The sequence below is a fragment of the Vanessa tameamea genome, chromosome 7 (genome assembly GCF_037043105.1).
Source record: "Vanessa tameamea isolate UH-Manoa-2023 chromosome 7, ilVanTame1 primary haplotype, whole genome shotgun sequence".
NCBI lineage: Eukaryota > Metazoa > Arthropoda > Insecta > Lepidoptera > Nymphalidae > Vanessa > Vanessa tameamea.
In genome coordinates, this window is record NC_087315.1 from 8,327,222 (window position 1) to 8,344,918 (window position 17,697).

The window sequence follows — 17,697 nt, forward strand, 5'->3', positions numbered from 1 at the left end:
TCGGTTACCGGTGCCACTTTCAAACTTCCTCTTATGTACTCATTCCTACTCTATCCATTCGCGTAACACCACACATTCCTCTCAGCATTCTCATCTCCGCCACATGCAATCTTTCAGTCATCCCTTTTATATCCCAACACTCTGATCCATATAGAACAGCTAGTCTTACCATGGTCTTATAGATCGCATATTGAACTATTATGAAATTAATGAAATATACTTTATTGTACACCACAAACAAAACGAAACACTATATATATTATATATATATATTATATTATAATGCTGACAATTTCAGAAAGGACAGAGGCTTTTTATTTTTATTATTTTGGCGAACGCTGTCAGAAATAAAATATAATAGATAATTATTTGTATATCACACTTTTATATGAAAAATAAGATATTTATAGATTTTAAATGTCGGTGGCAAAATATTCACTGACTCGCTTATCACGAGATTTTCGAAATAATTGGATCTATGGACTTAAAATTTGGAAGGCATGTTTCTTTTGCTAAGTGCAGATCCACTTAGAACGGGGTTTTTTGAAGACTCCCAAGGGAAGTTGCTATTGTAGTTGGATATTGTTGGTAAAAATCTCACATTTTGCTGTCTTGTTTTTATTCGAACATAAAATTCAATTAGGTACAATAAAAGATGGAGATTTCCTGTTAAAATTTCGTTATAAAAAAAATATTAGTAGATTATTAAAAATTTGTACTCACAAACAAAAACTTTATTTTATATTTGATGTTCCCTGATTCTTTTCTCATCTGGTGATCTACACTCGTGACGTGATGTGTGGTATATTACATTTATTATTTCTTACAGTATCTGTGAGCAGCGGCGACCACTTCCTATCAGGTGGCCCAGCTACAAGTCTGATAATATACTATATATATTTAAAAAAATAGATGTATGAGCAATACTTTAAATTTATATATTTACAGAGAGAGCTCCGTAGTGGTATTATTTTTTGTCGAATTAGGAACATTCCAGTTTACTTGTCTCAAATTAAGCTCAAGATATTAAATATTCAATAATAGGAAAGGTAATTGTTTGAATCTACTTAGACCAGTTATGTTGGTTCTTTAAATAAATCTCAGTTCTTGTTTTAGTTTGCACAATAAGTTGAGGCAAGTTCAAGAAATTCCTATCATTGTTCCGTTTATAACATTTATTTAATGAATTACATTCAGATGAATCTAAAGGTTTGTATTAATTACTGACTGTTAAATATGACTATTATTATAAAGCCAATCTTCACATCAAAACTTAAGCTAGGTAAATCATAATTAAAAATTCAAATAACAAATATTTAGACCATGTAAACGCCGTTGAGATATTATTTATTGCAAATAGTTCGTTTATATTTCAATATAACGGTAAAAATTAGTTAGAATATACTGATATTATAAAATATGAGTGATATGAAGGAGTTTTTAAGCCAACGCAATGCAAAACCAAATTCTAGGTTGTGGAATTTTCTAAGCTTACTCAACCTGAATATATCAGATACATAAAGATTGTATTTGAGAGATTGTTTAACAAATAGGCATAAATTAACGATAAATTTATTTCTGACACAGTGTTAATTCAAATATAATGTTAATCTTAAGCGTTTTCTGTTAATAAAATACACTTTTAAGCTGCACGTCAATACTTTAAATACCATTACAAGATATTAGACGTAAAAAGGCATGATAGAAAACCTCGCTGTATAACTTATCTAATTAGCAGAGTAGGTATGTACTGGCGAAAAAAAACTTCTGGTTGGTTAAGAATATTACTTATATATAAAACACATAGCCCTTAATTTATTACTTATCCGGGTGAAGTTGGAAAAGTATATTATAATAGTTGAAAATGATATCACCCATTCTCAATGTAGATATTTAGATTTGAAACGATTATGCTACAAAATGTCAAAAAGCAAAAGCACGTAGTTTTTAGGGACGGCGACCGCGGCTTGTGAAGGGAGGAGGGAGAAGAGGGGTAAAGGGGAGCATGGACGCCAGTTTCTCGCCGACTGCCGCGCCGCGAGCACGCCTTGTGATGCGCCCCGCGTTTTGACGCGACATGGCCTCGTCGACGACCGGCAACATCGTAGTCGAGTGGTTGCGTTCGCTCCACCTGGGCCAATATTCGGAGAGTTTTATAGACAACGGATATGACGATTTGGAAATTTGCAAACAGGTCGGTGAACCCGATCTGGATGCTATCGGTGTTCTCAATCCAGCACACAGACAACGGCTGCTGCACTCAGTAAGAATTTTGAGAGAGGAGGGTGCAGCAGCCGTGTATTTTACTCTAGAGGAAGCTGCTGCCGCTCGGGACTCTTGTCGATGCGAGGAGGAGACCCGTAAAGAGCAAGCAACAGTGTCTGTCGAACCTGCAAAGTATGCTGATGAATATGAGGAAGGGAAGGCTGAATTGGTGAAAATACCGCGAATCCAGCTGAAGCGCCTGCTTCGTGAGCGCCTTGCTCAAGACGGCATCCGTTTGAGTCTCCAGCCATATTCAACCACGGTCAGTGTTTATTATTTGTGGCAACGGCATTGCTTCTAGCGGTTAAAGCTCGTGATTGGTGAAAGTGTCATATAAAATTTTAAAAAATAAATAAAAGTGTACATGCAGTGTGAATAAGTAAAGAGAAATATGTTATAATACGATGTGAGGCATCCGCTTAGAGGCACTGCCCGCGTCTTGTTATTTCTTTTGATCGGCTTGTGTGTGGCATAGCATCTCGGGCGCTCCGGGCGGATCACTTCTCGGACGTGTTGCTATAAAGTTTTTTGCGTGCGTGATTTCCCTGGAGATGAGAAGTTTGCGCGCCTTCTCTGTCGTGAGAAGATTGTAATCGCGTGCCTCCCAGCTCTAAATTAGGTTTTGCGATAAATCTCATAGCCTGTTTTAGTGGCCTTAGGCGATAATTAGATGTTCAATATATACATAAAGTATTACTTAAAAAAATGTTTAGAAGGGTGTGGACCTACACTATATTCTTATAAAAATACAGAATGAAACCTAAGTTACTTAATCTTATAGCAAAGACTAACAAAATACTTATACACTCTCTTTTATGGCCAAATGCGAATAGAACTTACATGAAGTATATGTTTTAGTCATCATACGTAAACGTGCAGATAAACATGAAATGATAATATGTATTTATTAAGTGGATACTAATCATTGTGAATCTAGTATAATATTAGTACATACTCAAGTTTTCTAGATATTATCAAATCGACACCTACAATTTATACTACGCTAACTCGAATTTTAGTGAAAATCGTTTTTTTGTGCCAAGTTGCTTAAAATATGTTATTTTATATGTATTAATAAAATCGTGAACAAATATACAAAATTAACGAAGTTAAAAATTTATACAACGCTAACTAAAGGCAATTTTTTAAATCAATCGATTTATATTACGCTTACAATTATTAGCGGAGTGTGCGCACACTTTCGAGTTAGCGTAGTATAAATTTTTGGTGTCGAAATATCAAAATGTTATGGTGAAATAAATTTTCAAATATACCACACAAATGTAACAAAATGCATACAATGCAAAACTCATTCTTTTGTCGAATTTAATAGTATTAGAAAGAAAGTTACTTTTTTATGATATTTATAGCAAAGACCTAAAAGCATTAAGTTATGCCAAGACTACATATATAAAAACTCACTTAGAAAGATTGTCTTTATCACTAATATAGCTCCTCGCACTAGTAAAAATTGCACAACGGTCCGACGTACGTATTTATTTGTTAATTTTTTGTCGCGTTTCGATTCAATTCATTTTATCAATTCAATTCATCATTAACAAGATCTAAAACATCTAGTAAGCTATATGGTACATATACATACATATAAGAAACGATCGACTTATTTCAAGTTAAGTTGAAGTAAACTTCTTCAACAAAAATATGTGTTATGTCTGTGTTCAATATAACAACACCAAGTATTATAAATTATATATAATTTATATGTAGGCGAATATTAAAAGAGTAATTTAAATGAAAATCTAAATTTAAAATTTGAAACGTTAATTGAAATAGAGGTTCTATCACCGCAAAATCAATTTAATTGATAAATTTCAATATTCTTTTAAATAAGATATTGTTGGAAATATTTCGATCATATTTTTATTAAATCCAAATGATATTAATCCGTTCATATATTAATGTTATTGGTATTACGATATTAAAATATCAAAGTAGACACGTAAAAAATATAATCGTTGTAATTATTCCCTAATTGCTTGTTGAGGTTGGCATATATTATATTTAATTAAAATTGTATTAATTATTCGGGTAGGTGGTCAAGTTCTTAAGAAGGCGGAATAATTCGAAGAACCACGCCCATTATTGTCAATTATGACTTATGATATCTTCTATCATTTTATCATTGTCGTAATAAAAGTGAGCACGTCTGCCACGTGTTACGTAGAAAGATAAATAGACAAACGTTCTAAACGATATAACTTTAACGTTTTAATTATCATTCAAATAATAAAAATAACATATATAATAAACTATAATTATTATCATTTGCACTAATAAATTGCGCAGATCAAAATCTTAAAACTGTATTTAAAAAAAAGGTTTTCACGTGGAATATCTAAACAAATTCCATGCATTTGTCTTAAAACTTAAAAATATGAAATGTACATTATTAAAACAATTCATAATGTACAATTATAAAGGTATACTTATAATCAATGGTGTAATATACCAATTTGTTTCTACTATGCTTCACATATATAGTTATAAGATTTATTTTTAGATTCATCAAAATTCTTTAATTGTATTATAATAGCAAAACAAAAAACTAAAATACTTAGTATTGTATCTGATAATTTAATTTAGGAGTTTAATTACACAACTAACACAACGGCGTCATGAGAAAACCTGTAAAAGAAAGCGTGCTATTATCACATAGCTTACTTCCTGGGTAACACGCAAAGCACTCAAGCAATCTACCGCGTACTTCTTACTTTTTACTAGCTTACTTCTTTGTTTTGAATCCCACACAATACCCTGTTTCTAATAATTTTGCTAACGAGAACTTGGTAATGGCGTAGCCGTGCCGTGAATACATTGTGGCTTGTACGAGCTAGGTTTTGAAAGGAAAATAAATGTGACATGGTCAGCGTGATTTACTGCCAAAGAAAGGATGTCCGTATTGTATACACTTCACAGAAACCGAAGCCAATAAGAAGTAAAATTATTTAACGTTACACGATACATCATATGCACATAAAAGTGTTTCCCGGGATGGAACTTAACGTCGTGAAATTTCTCAATCGTGAAATAAAATATTAAATCTAACGATAATTAATGTGTTATGGATAGATGTGTCCATTTTGCACTTTAATTGGTTTGTTGTTCGTTTCGAACAACATTTTCTTTTTCAATTATAAATACTGTTTTATCGTGTACTATATCAAATCGTAACCGATGAGTCTACCGTAATTGCCTGGGATGATTTTTACCGGTTCCGAGCTTCGAGCTTGAAACCTGTTTTGAGTTTAACGTTGAACACCGAACATGTGGTATTAGTATTAACTTACAAAGATGCAGATATTCTTACTTATAATAAGTGAAATATAGAATAAATCTGTATTTACAGTTACCAATATTATAAAGAGATAATATATAAGCAAATATTTCAAATCAAACATCTTACGCATCCTCTCAGCTCACTGCTGACGTCTCATTCTCTCAATATCATTTACAATTTCAATACGTAGCCATAATAAAGTATGTTTACAAAATTTTGACAGTCAATAAGCAAGTATAACGTATTTATTTTATTATTATGAATAAAAGTGTTGACTTTGACTTTGAATATGTTCGTGACGGAATAAGTCGGTATGAGTATAGCCTCTGTATACAAATCTGTATATTCGTAGATTTTATACCCTTTTTTTGCTTTATTTAATTTAATACTAATTTAAAAGCAAGCAAGAGCGCTTTTTATTAACTAACTTAATAGCTATAAAAAAATAACTCCTCTTTGTCTATATATTTCAAAAAATAATTAAAACTAGATTAAAATATAGTTGCCATCTATTAAAACACTTCACATTGGTAGATTCGGTATAGGGCATTACGTGAAACTATTTGAAACGTTGTTATTTTTCTTACATAAAAATTATATCTAACTATATACTTTAATAATTGTATATATATTTTTGACTTGCATTTTAATTCTTAATTTTATTACCTAACTCGTATAGGTTTTACAGAAAAAAAATGTTCAAACTGCTTATTGTGGCGCCTTAAATCCGCCATTTTGATTATTTTTGACATAGGATACGTCATTTTATGTCCCAAGTATATTTTATGAAATTTGTTATCTTTCGCTGTATTGAAAAAAATGCACAAAACAAGATAGAATCTTTGTTATAATTCAGATTTTTTTTTTTAATAATATCTTATCTTAGTAATAAAATAAAATTAGGGTTATGGATTAGGGTAAAATGTTATTGTTGTTTGAGCATGAAATAACTATATCTCTCGTGCAAATTTATCAGTAAAGTAGCATCTTATTTTAATAATTATCCTCGTGCTATTTGTAAAGTGTTACAGTGTTCGGATTCAATATCTACCTGGGTAGTTCCTTTAGATTATTCCAAACAAAGGCGTTTTTTACTATAGTTCATTCATGGAGCGGTTTCTGCCGGAACTACTCACAAAGGCCCTGACAGATTCCATTGCCGTATCGATATCACAGTTCCGACTATTAGGCCAATATTTATGTCGTGTTGACGGGCATTGTATCAAACATATGTTACTACTATTGAAAAATAATTTTGCAATTGCACTGATGCAATCAAAATTACTATTATGATCTTTCTCATCAGTATTTGACATTATTGATAATTGTATTAATGCTAATAGTAATAATAATATTTTTCATACTACGTGATAACTGAATCTTGACTTATGATGATTGCGAATTTGTGTAAATCTAGAGAGCAAATCAAATGAGTACGAGTTCCTAAGCGCAACTAATACATCGCTGTTTCGTATGCTATTATGATCTATCATTTCCTCTATGTTGCTAATTCCGTAATAGAGGGGTTTGTGCACGGATCCTACGGATCTAGACACGCGGTAGCGTGTCAGCCAAGTTCAAGTAACAGAACTGGCGAGCAGCACCGTGTGTAATATTACACGAACCATTTGGAGCCACTTTTGACCTCCTCATAACTCAAAAACTATTTGTTGACATGAACGTGTCAAAATACTTATAGTTCCTGTAATACTGTAAAAAAAAAATGATGTAAGAACCAGCAATCAAAACTTATGACAGCCGGTCTTAATGTGGATTTGAAGGTCTTCACGTGAATATATAATGAGTTGAATACCACCCTTAATTTTTTTTAAATCCAAATATTTCCGTTTTAGTACGATTTTGAGTATAGTCGGCTTTCGTATTTATTACGTTATTAACTGGCATTTAGCGCACATCAATGGTGCAAAATCATTATACTTTAAAAAATAATAATAATAGGCATTTCGGTACACGGCGCGCGACGCGACGCCGGAGCAGCGGGATAGGAGCGTTGCGATAAAACCTAGACGGGGACGTGTCCGACCGAGTGGAAACCGCGCTCATAAGAATTATTCGACTGCCTTCCGATGGAAGCTGCCTAGTCTATTGATTGCATATTCTTTGTTTGAGTATTAGCCAAAACAGACCTTAGGCTACAATATATTATCCTAAATTATAAGAAGAAATGATATTTTATGAAGTTATAAATAAATTTCAGGAAGGACCATTGAACTTGGCACCCATTTAGATCTCACTTCTTTTGTCGTTGAAGTCAACAACCAAGGTATATATCATAATATTAGACTTGGCTCTCATTTTTACATTTATGTTTTTGATGGGATTATATCGACGTTAACACCCTTTAATGGATCGAGTTTCTATGCCACTGCATCAATGACAAATGCTTTCTTGTTGAATAAAAAAAAAAGTATAAAGTAACCATACAAATTTGCCGGCAAAATTAATGGTTATCGTGACTCCTTCATTCACCATTTTTAATTACAGTTTTATTATTCTAAAAGTATCTTTGTAAACTAATCAATATTTGATTCTTTGAAATATACGATTAAAACTTTGTCATATAGTTGTCCCCCTATAACATAAAAAAAAATCAGTAGATTTTTTTTAATGTTATATTTATGCAAAAGAGCAAAACCAATTACTTTAAAAAAAATTGCACGCTTTTAAAGTTCGAAGGTCCAAATCATACAGTTTAAAGAGAAAAAAGGTTGAGTGCTTCAGAACTCATCAAAATAGATTTATGCAAATAGGATAAGCTACGTAAAGGTCAATCGATGTTTAATCATTCAATTGAATTGGACAAGAGGTTGGTTACGTTTAGTATTCATGGGCTACTTTTATATTAACTCTTATTACTTTTAAATGATTGCACGCAAACTAAATGTAATAACTGTTTTAGGGCTCTTAAATGTAAGAAATCCGTTTATAATTTTTTATCGCCCTAATAGCCTATTAAAGAATTATAATACGTTTAATCAGTAGTGACTGAATTCAGGTGCTTGTATAAAAATAAAACATTTTTAGGTACATTAGTCAAAGTTTAATTCTTGATAGATTGCTGCATATCGAGTTGTCGAAAAATCATTTAGGTATTTCAAAGTGAATTAATAGTTTTGTATTTACAACGTCGCTCACTCGTTTTTCTGCTTCAACAACGTCCCGTGTGTTCATTAATCATAAGCGTTTGGAAGCGCTTGTTTAATATGTTTATTATTATTAGTTCTCGGTTCGGTCTTTGATTTGTAAATATTCTTATAAACCATTTATTTACATATGTTCAAGTATATAAATACGTCAATGTAATTGAACCTAAAATTGATCGATTTTAACATTAAGTTTTTTTACTTTCTGGATTTTACGAAGGTTATGGCTTGAAATATTGTATGATCTACATTACTTATCCAAATGCACATTTTAATGGACTCGAAAATAATTATTCACACAACTATGATATGTTATTGATAGATAGTGTTCCTTCGCAATTACAAGTTATATGTATTAAGACTACTGACGTTCTCCGGCGGTCACAGCATAGTTGAGTAGTGAGTACAATTTGAAGTTTGTCAGGTGCAAGACGATAAAGTTTGTTCGAAGTGTTTGGATATTTGTTTAGGATATATAGACCTAAAGTTGTAATTACTCTTTGATTCCCAAATGTGTTACAACTTTCTCATTTTCACCTTTCCTTTTAAATTTGTCTTTTCGGAGATGTTTATTGAGGAGGACTACTTATGTGCCTTAATATCAAATAACGGCTTTCTAGGTACATAATTATTGTAAAATTTAATTCTAAAAATGTATATATTTAGGTACCGATATTTGAGTTTATCGAAGTCACAATGTTCAGTGAAATTTCGACAAAGTGCGCTAATAACTGAATCAATTCGACATGCACTCCCTTGTTCAGCAAAGTTAAATTTGCAGTGATAGATCCGCTTCAGGCCTTCGGGAAAGTGATCTATGCAATCTATATTAAGAGGTTCTGTGCAACTAAACTTTTCCTGGGCAGTACGAACTTCGTACAGCGGACTTCGCTAGTGATTTACTTTGTATCAAAAGAAGTAAGACAGATATGAATAATGAATAATAATTATTTATAAATTATTCTCTTCTTTTAAACTTGCTCATTCGTATTTGAAATTTTTTATTTACTGGAATGTTTTATCAGTTTTTTTTTATTATATAGATAGACGGCCAGGCAAATGGGCCACCTGGTGGTAAGTGGTCACAACCGTCCATACACAATAGCTGTGAGAAATATTAAACATTCCTTGGGATCTAAGATGTTATGTCCCTTGTGCTTGTAGTTACACTGGTTCACTCTTTCTTCAAACCGGAACACATCAATACTGATTACTACTGTTTGGTGGTATGATGAGTTTGTGGTACCTACCCAGACGGTCTTGCATAAAGGCCTACCACCAAGAATTTGTGTTTAGTTTAAGCTATATTTGTAACAGTTCCCAATCAAACGAATCAATCTTCCAAGAAAGCAAGTTTCACAATAAACTTACGGAGATTTTGTTTTGGCTTCTTAGGTGGCGTACTGATATAGCCGTTATCTTTTATTACAAACAGTTTTTAATATAACTAACTGCTATACGTTTATTAATATAAGCTCCAATATGTTTAACCTTTTTACACATCTGGTTATTGTTTCATTCAAATATGTTATGGTTTGATATTTGGTTCTATTTTACTTTTTTCAATTTTTTATCTCGTGTTATCGTTTTTATATTCGTTAAAGGTTTTTTTTTAATTGCGTTATTTTATTAAATTGACTCTTTGGTCCTAGATAAAAGCTTTTAATGTCAAATGAAAGTTATTGAGTTTGTGCACAAACTTACCCCGGAAAGAACATAAAGCCGTTGCTCCTGCCTATTCTCTCTTCACAAATGTTAGATTGCCGTCCCATCGGACTACAAGTATGAGGGAGAATAGATAATAGTACATCTGTGTTTGTGTAGCACTTGTGCACTTTATGCCATTAGGCAATAAATGTTAATTAGGACAAAATTTATATATAAAGGAAGAAAACGTCAAAAGGAAAATTAAAAATAGTTAACATGCAGCGAAATTCATAAACGATCCGAAAACTCTGCGCTAAGCCATCGTTTCACACTTCGTGTTAGCTTTAATGTTTTAGTCGGACGATTCAGTAGCTCAAACATTGAACTGTAGCTAACATCAAATAGATTACATAAAGTGGTCCGTTCAAATTTGTCGTTCATCGACAAATGGATCGTACGATTCCAAAAAACATATTTGTATCAAAATTTTCTGAAAATAAAATTTAAATTTCGAAATATCAAATATGAGGTAGCACTAAAATTTCTCAATTATTGTGACTATAACATGATATGCCATTAATAAATAAAAACCGTGAATCAATTTGCCAATATTCTGTATTTGAAATCAGAGGATTCATCGCTGTGTTGATATCATTTTGTCTTCTAGGAAATGAAATAATTTTCACAAATTTAGTTACAACGTAAGTTACAAAATTTAAGCGAATTCCTTATTAAATTATTGTCTATTATTTGGACAACGTGTGAAAAACGTCTACATTACAGTTTGCATTTGTAATCTCGGATGCGAAGTGCATTTTAACTTAGTTTTGGTTCAAAGGTTGCAAAAAGAATGAACTCGTTATGTAAATTAAGGAATTTATTCATACGTGTAAATATGAAACAGTGTGATTATAAAAACTTGTTCATTCTAAATACAATAACCTTTTTTCTTTTGGAATACAAAACTATAAATGTTAAATAAACTTTATTTTCGATTTTTTTTAATAGATTAAATTTATCACGAATAATACGAGTATGTATTACAATAAGCTTTCGCTGACAGGTTGGTAAAGCATACCATCCTTTTTATTAATTCAATTAAATATCTTTGTCGGTTCTAGTATTTATAATTTATATTTTGTCTCCTAATCTCCACAGAGGTGTTGTGCGTGGCTATGGTTTATCATCTTATTTCTTTGAGTATAGTAGTTTGATGTGTTTGTTTCTAGTATCATAATCACAATTTTTGGATAGCCATTTAGTTTGGCTTCCGCTTGAACCCTCCGAACTTAAAGTATACCCTCGTATTTAAAAAAAAATCCGTTTGTTGAATCTTGTAACTTTTTTCGGTATTCATAGTATTATATAAAATTTCTATCAAAATTATATCAAAGAAAAATATTATAAATTTAAAAATATTCACAATTCCAAAAAATGTAACGCCATCGTTCAACCTTCCAAGTAAGTAACGAAAGATACTTGGAATATGTCGGAGGAATAGATAAAATCGTAATTTATTTCCAAATATTGTGACTAATGATATTGAATGAAATGATATGTATAATGTTTCGTATATATATTACATTTATATACGCACTTCTTATTTTATGTGGTATAAAATAATACTGTTTTTTATAATCGAAATTTCAAAGTTTGTTCTATATGTATAATCAATTCTCTAGATTAATTATTCAGATAATGAAATTACACAAATCACATAATAATTCCATGTATAGTCAAAACTAGTGAAGCTCGAACCCGCAACTATTTTAATCATGGAATTTCAAATTACTCCTCATTTGGTACTCCATTAATTTCCGTTCAGTGATTGCAGTGACCTACTCCAATTTAGCATTTAAGCGCATCCAAATTACATTTCCGTTTGTAATAAGCGACAAGCGAACTCGATTATTTTCATATTAACTCTATATTGATTCAGACCACTGAAAAAATTACTATCCCGCTTAAATAATGATAGGTTTCCGGTCGTAATCATTGCAACCTACCTGATCATTTTAAATTACTTTTGGGATTTCGAAGATATCATTATGTTCCTTAATGTTGCCTGGTTGGTTCATTTTTTTCGTAGAATTTAAATAAAAGCAACGCTTCAATAACAATTAAAATAAATATTGCTTTTTTATCCTTTGGTTATTTGACTGCATTTTCACCTGATAAATTGAGTAGATTTGGATAAATGTTGTTATATTTTTCAATTCTACTGAACACAAAAAATATTCTCCATAATATATTATATTATATTGCTAATGCAATTGTATTAATTTTATTTACATATTTCATAGGTGATGACTAAGAAATTTTATCATCGAAATATTTGCTTCATTGGCCGTTAGATGAGCGCTTACATTTTTTTCCGTAAATAAAAACATAAGTTTCGTGTCTTACACAAACGATTTATAATATTTTATTCATTTGAATTTATTATTTTAATAATCTACTAGTTTATTTAGATTTATTGAATAACCGTTTTCACCAAATGTTGGTACAACATCGTGTCTTGTTATTGCTATCAAAAATTTTTTGAATTTCGTACATTTTTTTGTAAAAATATGAAATAAAAGTTATAAAAAATTATAACCGGCTAACTGACCGGTAACGGGTAAACTTTTTGAACCAAAAAATTCGATATCGATAAAATATTAAAATTGAGTATTTGATTTCCAGATAAAATATAATAACACACAACTATCAGTGTAATTTTGGTATAATGTCAATTACATACTCGTATAATATAGCATTTTCTACCGCCAAAAAGCAAAACTTAGTATTCTGTTTTTAAGGCAAAGTTTTGTACTGGTATAAAGGGTGAATGACCCAGTGTTACTACATGTATAAGGGCCGTTATATATTATATCCCTTTGTTGGCGGAGTATTTATTAAAAATGGTTAATATTTCTTACAGCGCGAATGTCTATGGGGGGCAGTATTGACCATATACCTCTACCAAGTGTACCAACTGAAGTGTATCTTATGTAACTTAAATTGAATCTTATTAAATTTTCACGATAATTATAATAATCATCATCGGTCCGTATTTGTCCACTGCTTGAGATAGATCTTTACTACGCCAAACCATAAGCTCTTCCGTCTTTTTTTTCCAACGTTGTCAGTCATTTTACGTATGGCGTGGAATGATGACTGAAAACTAGTTTGAGGACGATCTTTCAACACGACTTCCTATCTGGAGTTATTTTGTTTCTAGAGTTCTACCATAAAATAATACGTACAGTTGTTTGAGAACGACTATACTTTCTGCTGTGATTATAAAGAGTGCATAAGAAAAGCCGAAGATCCAAGATACACCCTGGGATGTCACCCTATCTAATATGTATACGAGATGTCTCAATTTAATAGCTCTATTATCTTCTCTCTGTCTTCGGTTTTTCAAATACTATTATAATATTTTTTGACCTTCTAACTGCGGAAAATATTTGTCAAACTGTAAACTGTACATCAAACCTATGCAGAGTTAGTTACCTATGTTTTATAAGTGTTATTCAATGCATAGTACTGAATAGTTTTGCTAACCTTGTTACTGGATTTTATAGCAGTGTATTTTAAAATGTTAATTATAATTTAATCAAAAATGGTTTTTGCGAACTATCTTTAATATCGTTGTTTAAGTCTTACAGTGGGAATTGGGCATTGGGAATTGGGCATTGGGCATTGGGTATTGGACGCTGGTAAATATGTAAATAAAATAAACAACAATACGATGAATATATCACAGTCTAAAAGAATCTTGATGTTATAGCGCACTGGTATGAATGGGGCGATAAAGTTACAGAGTTAATAGCGAACGTGGGTTGGCTACGCACGTACAGGCAGGTTTTTTATACGCGTCAAGCAAGGCGCCTGAGGCTCGATGCTTCTCAGCGGGTGTCAAGCAAGTACTGGGACCATGATTCATTTAATTTATTACTTACTTGTAAATTGTCTACCCTTTTTTGTCCCGACTTTCCAATTTGTTCTTCTTGGATATTGATAAAAACATCCAATTACTTGACGTTACTTACGCGATGTAATTAATATTTAAACAATTTCATTTTTAACTCTGAAAAAATGTTTTTTTTACCCGGAAATCTGATTAATATCTAAAATTGGTCTTGTTATCATTAAACATTTTTTTTTTCTGAATTAACTGTCAATTTTACTTAAGTATGTTATAGGAGAAATACGCTGTAAAAACTAAAAAAGGTAATTAGTTGATCAGTAATACATAACGCATATATTGGGTTAAATCCATGAGGGTTGAAATCATATGGTTTGAAAATCCATTATGATGATGTCGTTCATTTTGTGCATTGTTGCGAATTATATCAACGTGGCTAGAGATAAAATCGTTGACCTGTACCACATTTAGGTTTCAAAAATTAGAATAATATAATCGCAACTTTACTTGATTTAACTGTGACCCTATCCTACCCTCTCTATGTACCTACTTAATCATGTGATTTTTTTTTTTTTTTTTGTGAATACTATTTTGGTTTTATCGTGTTATTTGTACTAGTAGATTTAGTCAAATTGAAAAAAAAAACACGGAAACTTTCTATGTAAATGTATTATATATTAAATAAAAAAAAAATCTTTGCATAGAACCTTACATGCGAAGTCGGGGCTGATTTTAAATATAACGTTATTCTTTATAAAATCTCCGAAGATTGCTTCAGATTGCCAATTTCATATAACTCACAGAATTAAAACTCTCTCGATATTGATTAAAGCGAAACTGAAAGGAAATTTTTCTTTAATATTTTGTTAACTCATTTTTTAAGCGTAATAAGCTTCTTATTTCTTATTGAAATAATAAAATAAGATGCTATTTTTATTTGTGTACAATAAAAGCAAATTATTCCGATAAAGACCGTTTGAGGAATTTTAAACTACAAAATTATACATATTTTCGTTTTTATTTTTTATATACGCATAGTAAAGAAATATTAACGGGAATGATGGCAACCTTGGGAAGTCAGGTATTATATCCCTTGTGCCCTTAGTTACATTGGCACACTGACCCTTTAAATCACATCACAATAATAATAAGTATTGCTATTCGGCGGTTAAATATATGATGAGTTAGGCAACCTACCCAGGCTGTATTGCATAAATGTCGACTACCGACTAAATTTTTATGTAGTACAATATACATAGAAGTCTAAATCAAATATCATGAGTCATAGAAAATTCTTATTTTAAGTGACATCAATAAACTCTGAGTCAGGAACGAAACAAAATATAGACTTTTTTTATAACCGGGGACAAAATAACAGGAACAATGCATTCCTGCGTTGTTACGTTCGGTCAACAAAAACCCTCAACACAGCTAAGGTTTTTTGTCGACAACCTCCGCTAAATTAAACATGGAAGCTGATTTTATTTTAGTTTCTGTTTTTATTTCGCACACCACGAATGCCAGGCTCCACGGGAATGAAAATAGGTGTAGATGCTTTTAGAAAAGTGGCTAGCTTTGCAGTTTTAAACAAGACGCTACGTTTTTCACAGTTTAAACAACTACGACATGAACGTGAGCGGAGTTTCGGCTTTTCAGTATTATCATTATACGAAATTAGTACTTTTAAATGTATTAAAGTTAAATTAATTTAAGAAATAAACAATATTGGATTTCTAGTATTATTATTTCCTACATTTTGTAACTTAAAACATTTTATTAGAATACATTTGTTATATATTAACTATGGACGTTTGGTAAAGAGTAAGTTGAACAAAGACTGAAATCGGTATTTATATTTGTCTTTGCAATTATACAAATCACTAAGCAAACGTTTGCTAATGAACACACGACACCATAATGGTTTAACCACTTGTCCCAATGACCATTCGGTGATAGCATGTCTTAAGTGTCCGATGTTGACCCTGTCGAAGGGTTCAATTAACATTCCACGCTGGGTACGATCGCCTCGGGACGAAACCAATCTGTCTGAAGCTCACTTAATTGTTTGCGGACATGATTTTACTGGAAAATTACAAGGTTGATCAATGCTAAGATTCCAGTGTCTCGAGTACCATTGATTTTAATATAAGTAATATTATAACTTTCTTAAAACGTTTTAACTTCACAGTCACGATTGGTAGATGAAACATTCTTTACTGGTTTATTATATTCAACTCTGTCAAAGAGTTTTCAATGAAAGGAGAACATCGATGTAATTTTCTATCGACTTGGATTATGTTATAAAGAGCCGATATAAAGCATATTAATTTAACGGCTGTTAATTAACAATTTAGATGTACTACTGTTTCTGAAGTTTTTGGTAGCTTTCTCTTGTAAGGCACACATTTAAAAAATAACAAAATACTAAGATGTCACATATGCGTGTGACTATAGAAGGAAGGGAGAGCGTGATTGAAGTTTTGAATTCTTATCCTTAACAGCCGAGGGGACCTTAATCACGCCGTAAAAAATTACGACATTTGTTTAGAAACTGTAAAATTAACGTGAATGCAAATTCACTTTAATGTATTTCAAAACCGCGCTTCTAAAGTTTGGGATAGGTGAATGGAATTGTTTTGCAACTCCCATCGATCTTGTAGTTCCACGCACCGACCATGATATATCCTATGCAGTGCGCCTTAATCCTACAACGACCGTTGAACAACAAAACTCATTACCCTGCTATTTCTGAGCGTGGTACCAACTAGTTTCCTAGCAAGCTATAATTAGTGAATAGTCAAATTTCTAATTAGTTAAAACTGAGAGGAGACTAAGCTTTATCCGCAAATACGACTAAGTTCGAATACTGCTTTTATACTCTATTATACTGTTATCAGACTTCTTAAATAAAGATTGTTGTGTTACGAAAAAGAGAAATAAAATAATCCCATCCCCGTTGTGACTAAAAATAAATTTTTACTCACTATGGTTTTCTTATTACTTTGTAATGTCGTGTGATTATTAGGTAGTACAAATTTTTGTGGCTTATATTAATACGTCATTAATATTTTGGATATTATTTGCGACAAAATATAATGAAACTGACGTTCACTCCATCTTGTACTAACAATAATATTACAGTGCTAATTAAATTAAATTTCTGAGGTTAAAACGTATTCGAATGAGTCGTTTGAAAAGTCAAAGTAGTAAGTCAGTTTTTTATACTAAAGATCATGGTTTTATCTGATAACAGTAATATATTCGATTTAGCTTACCCGCGCCACTAAATCTAACAAACTTTCCCTTGGCTTGGGGATTTTTAATTATGTCATTAAACTAACCCGCGTGCAACCAAGAGATTAACAAGGTTTATCGCTATATAAGGGCACGCTTTGTTGTTATTTATAAGG

At 31.5% G+C, this 17,697-nt stretch overlaps 1 protein-coding gene across 8 annotated transcripts in view; it reads left to right on the forward strand.

The window, feature by feature from the left end:
* The first annotated feature begins 2,003 nt into the window (after positions 1-2,003).
* Positions 2,004-17,697, forward strand: part of LOC113401170 (uncharacterized) — a 103,489-nt gene continuing 87,795 nt past the window's right edge. For 7 of the 8 annotated variants that reach the window (XM_064215304.1, XM_064215305.1, XM_064215307.1 and 4 more), the window contains exon 1: positions 2,005-2,527. In XM_064215304.1, coding sequence (XP_064071374.1) covers positions 2,078-2,527 — 450 coding nt within the window. In that variant the 5' untranslated portion in view covers positions 2,005-2,077. Of the gene's footprint in view, positions 2,528-17,697 lie in introns of all 8 variants that reach the window. The other variant, XM_064215306.1, reaches the window with a different exon arrangement.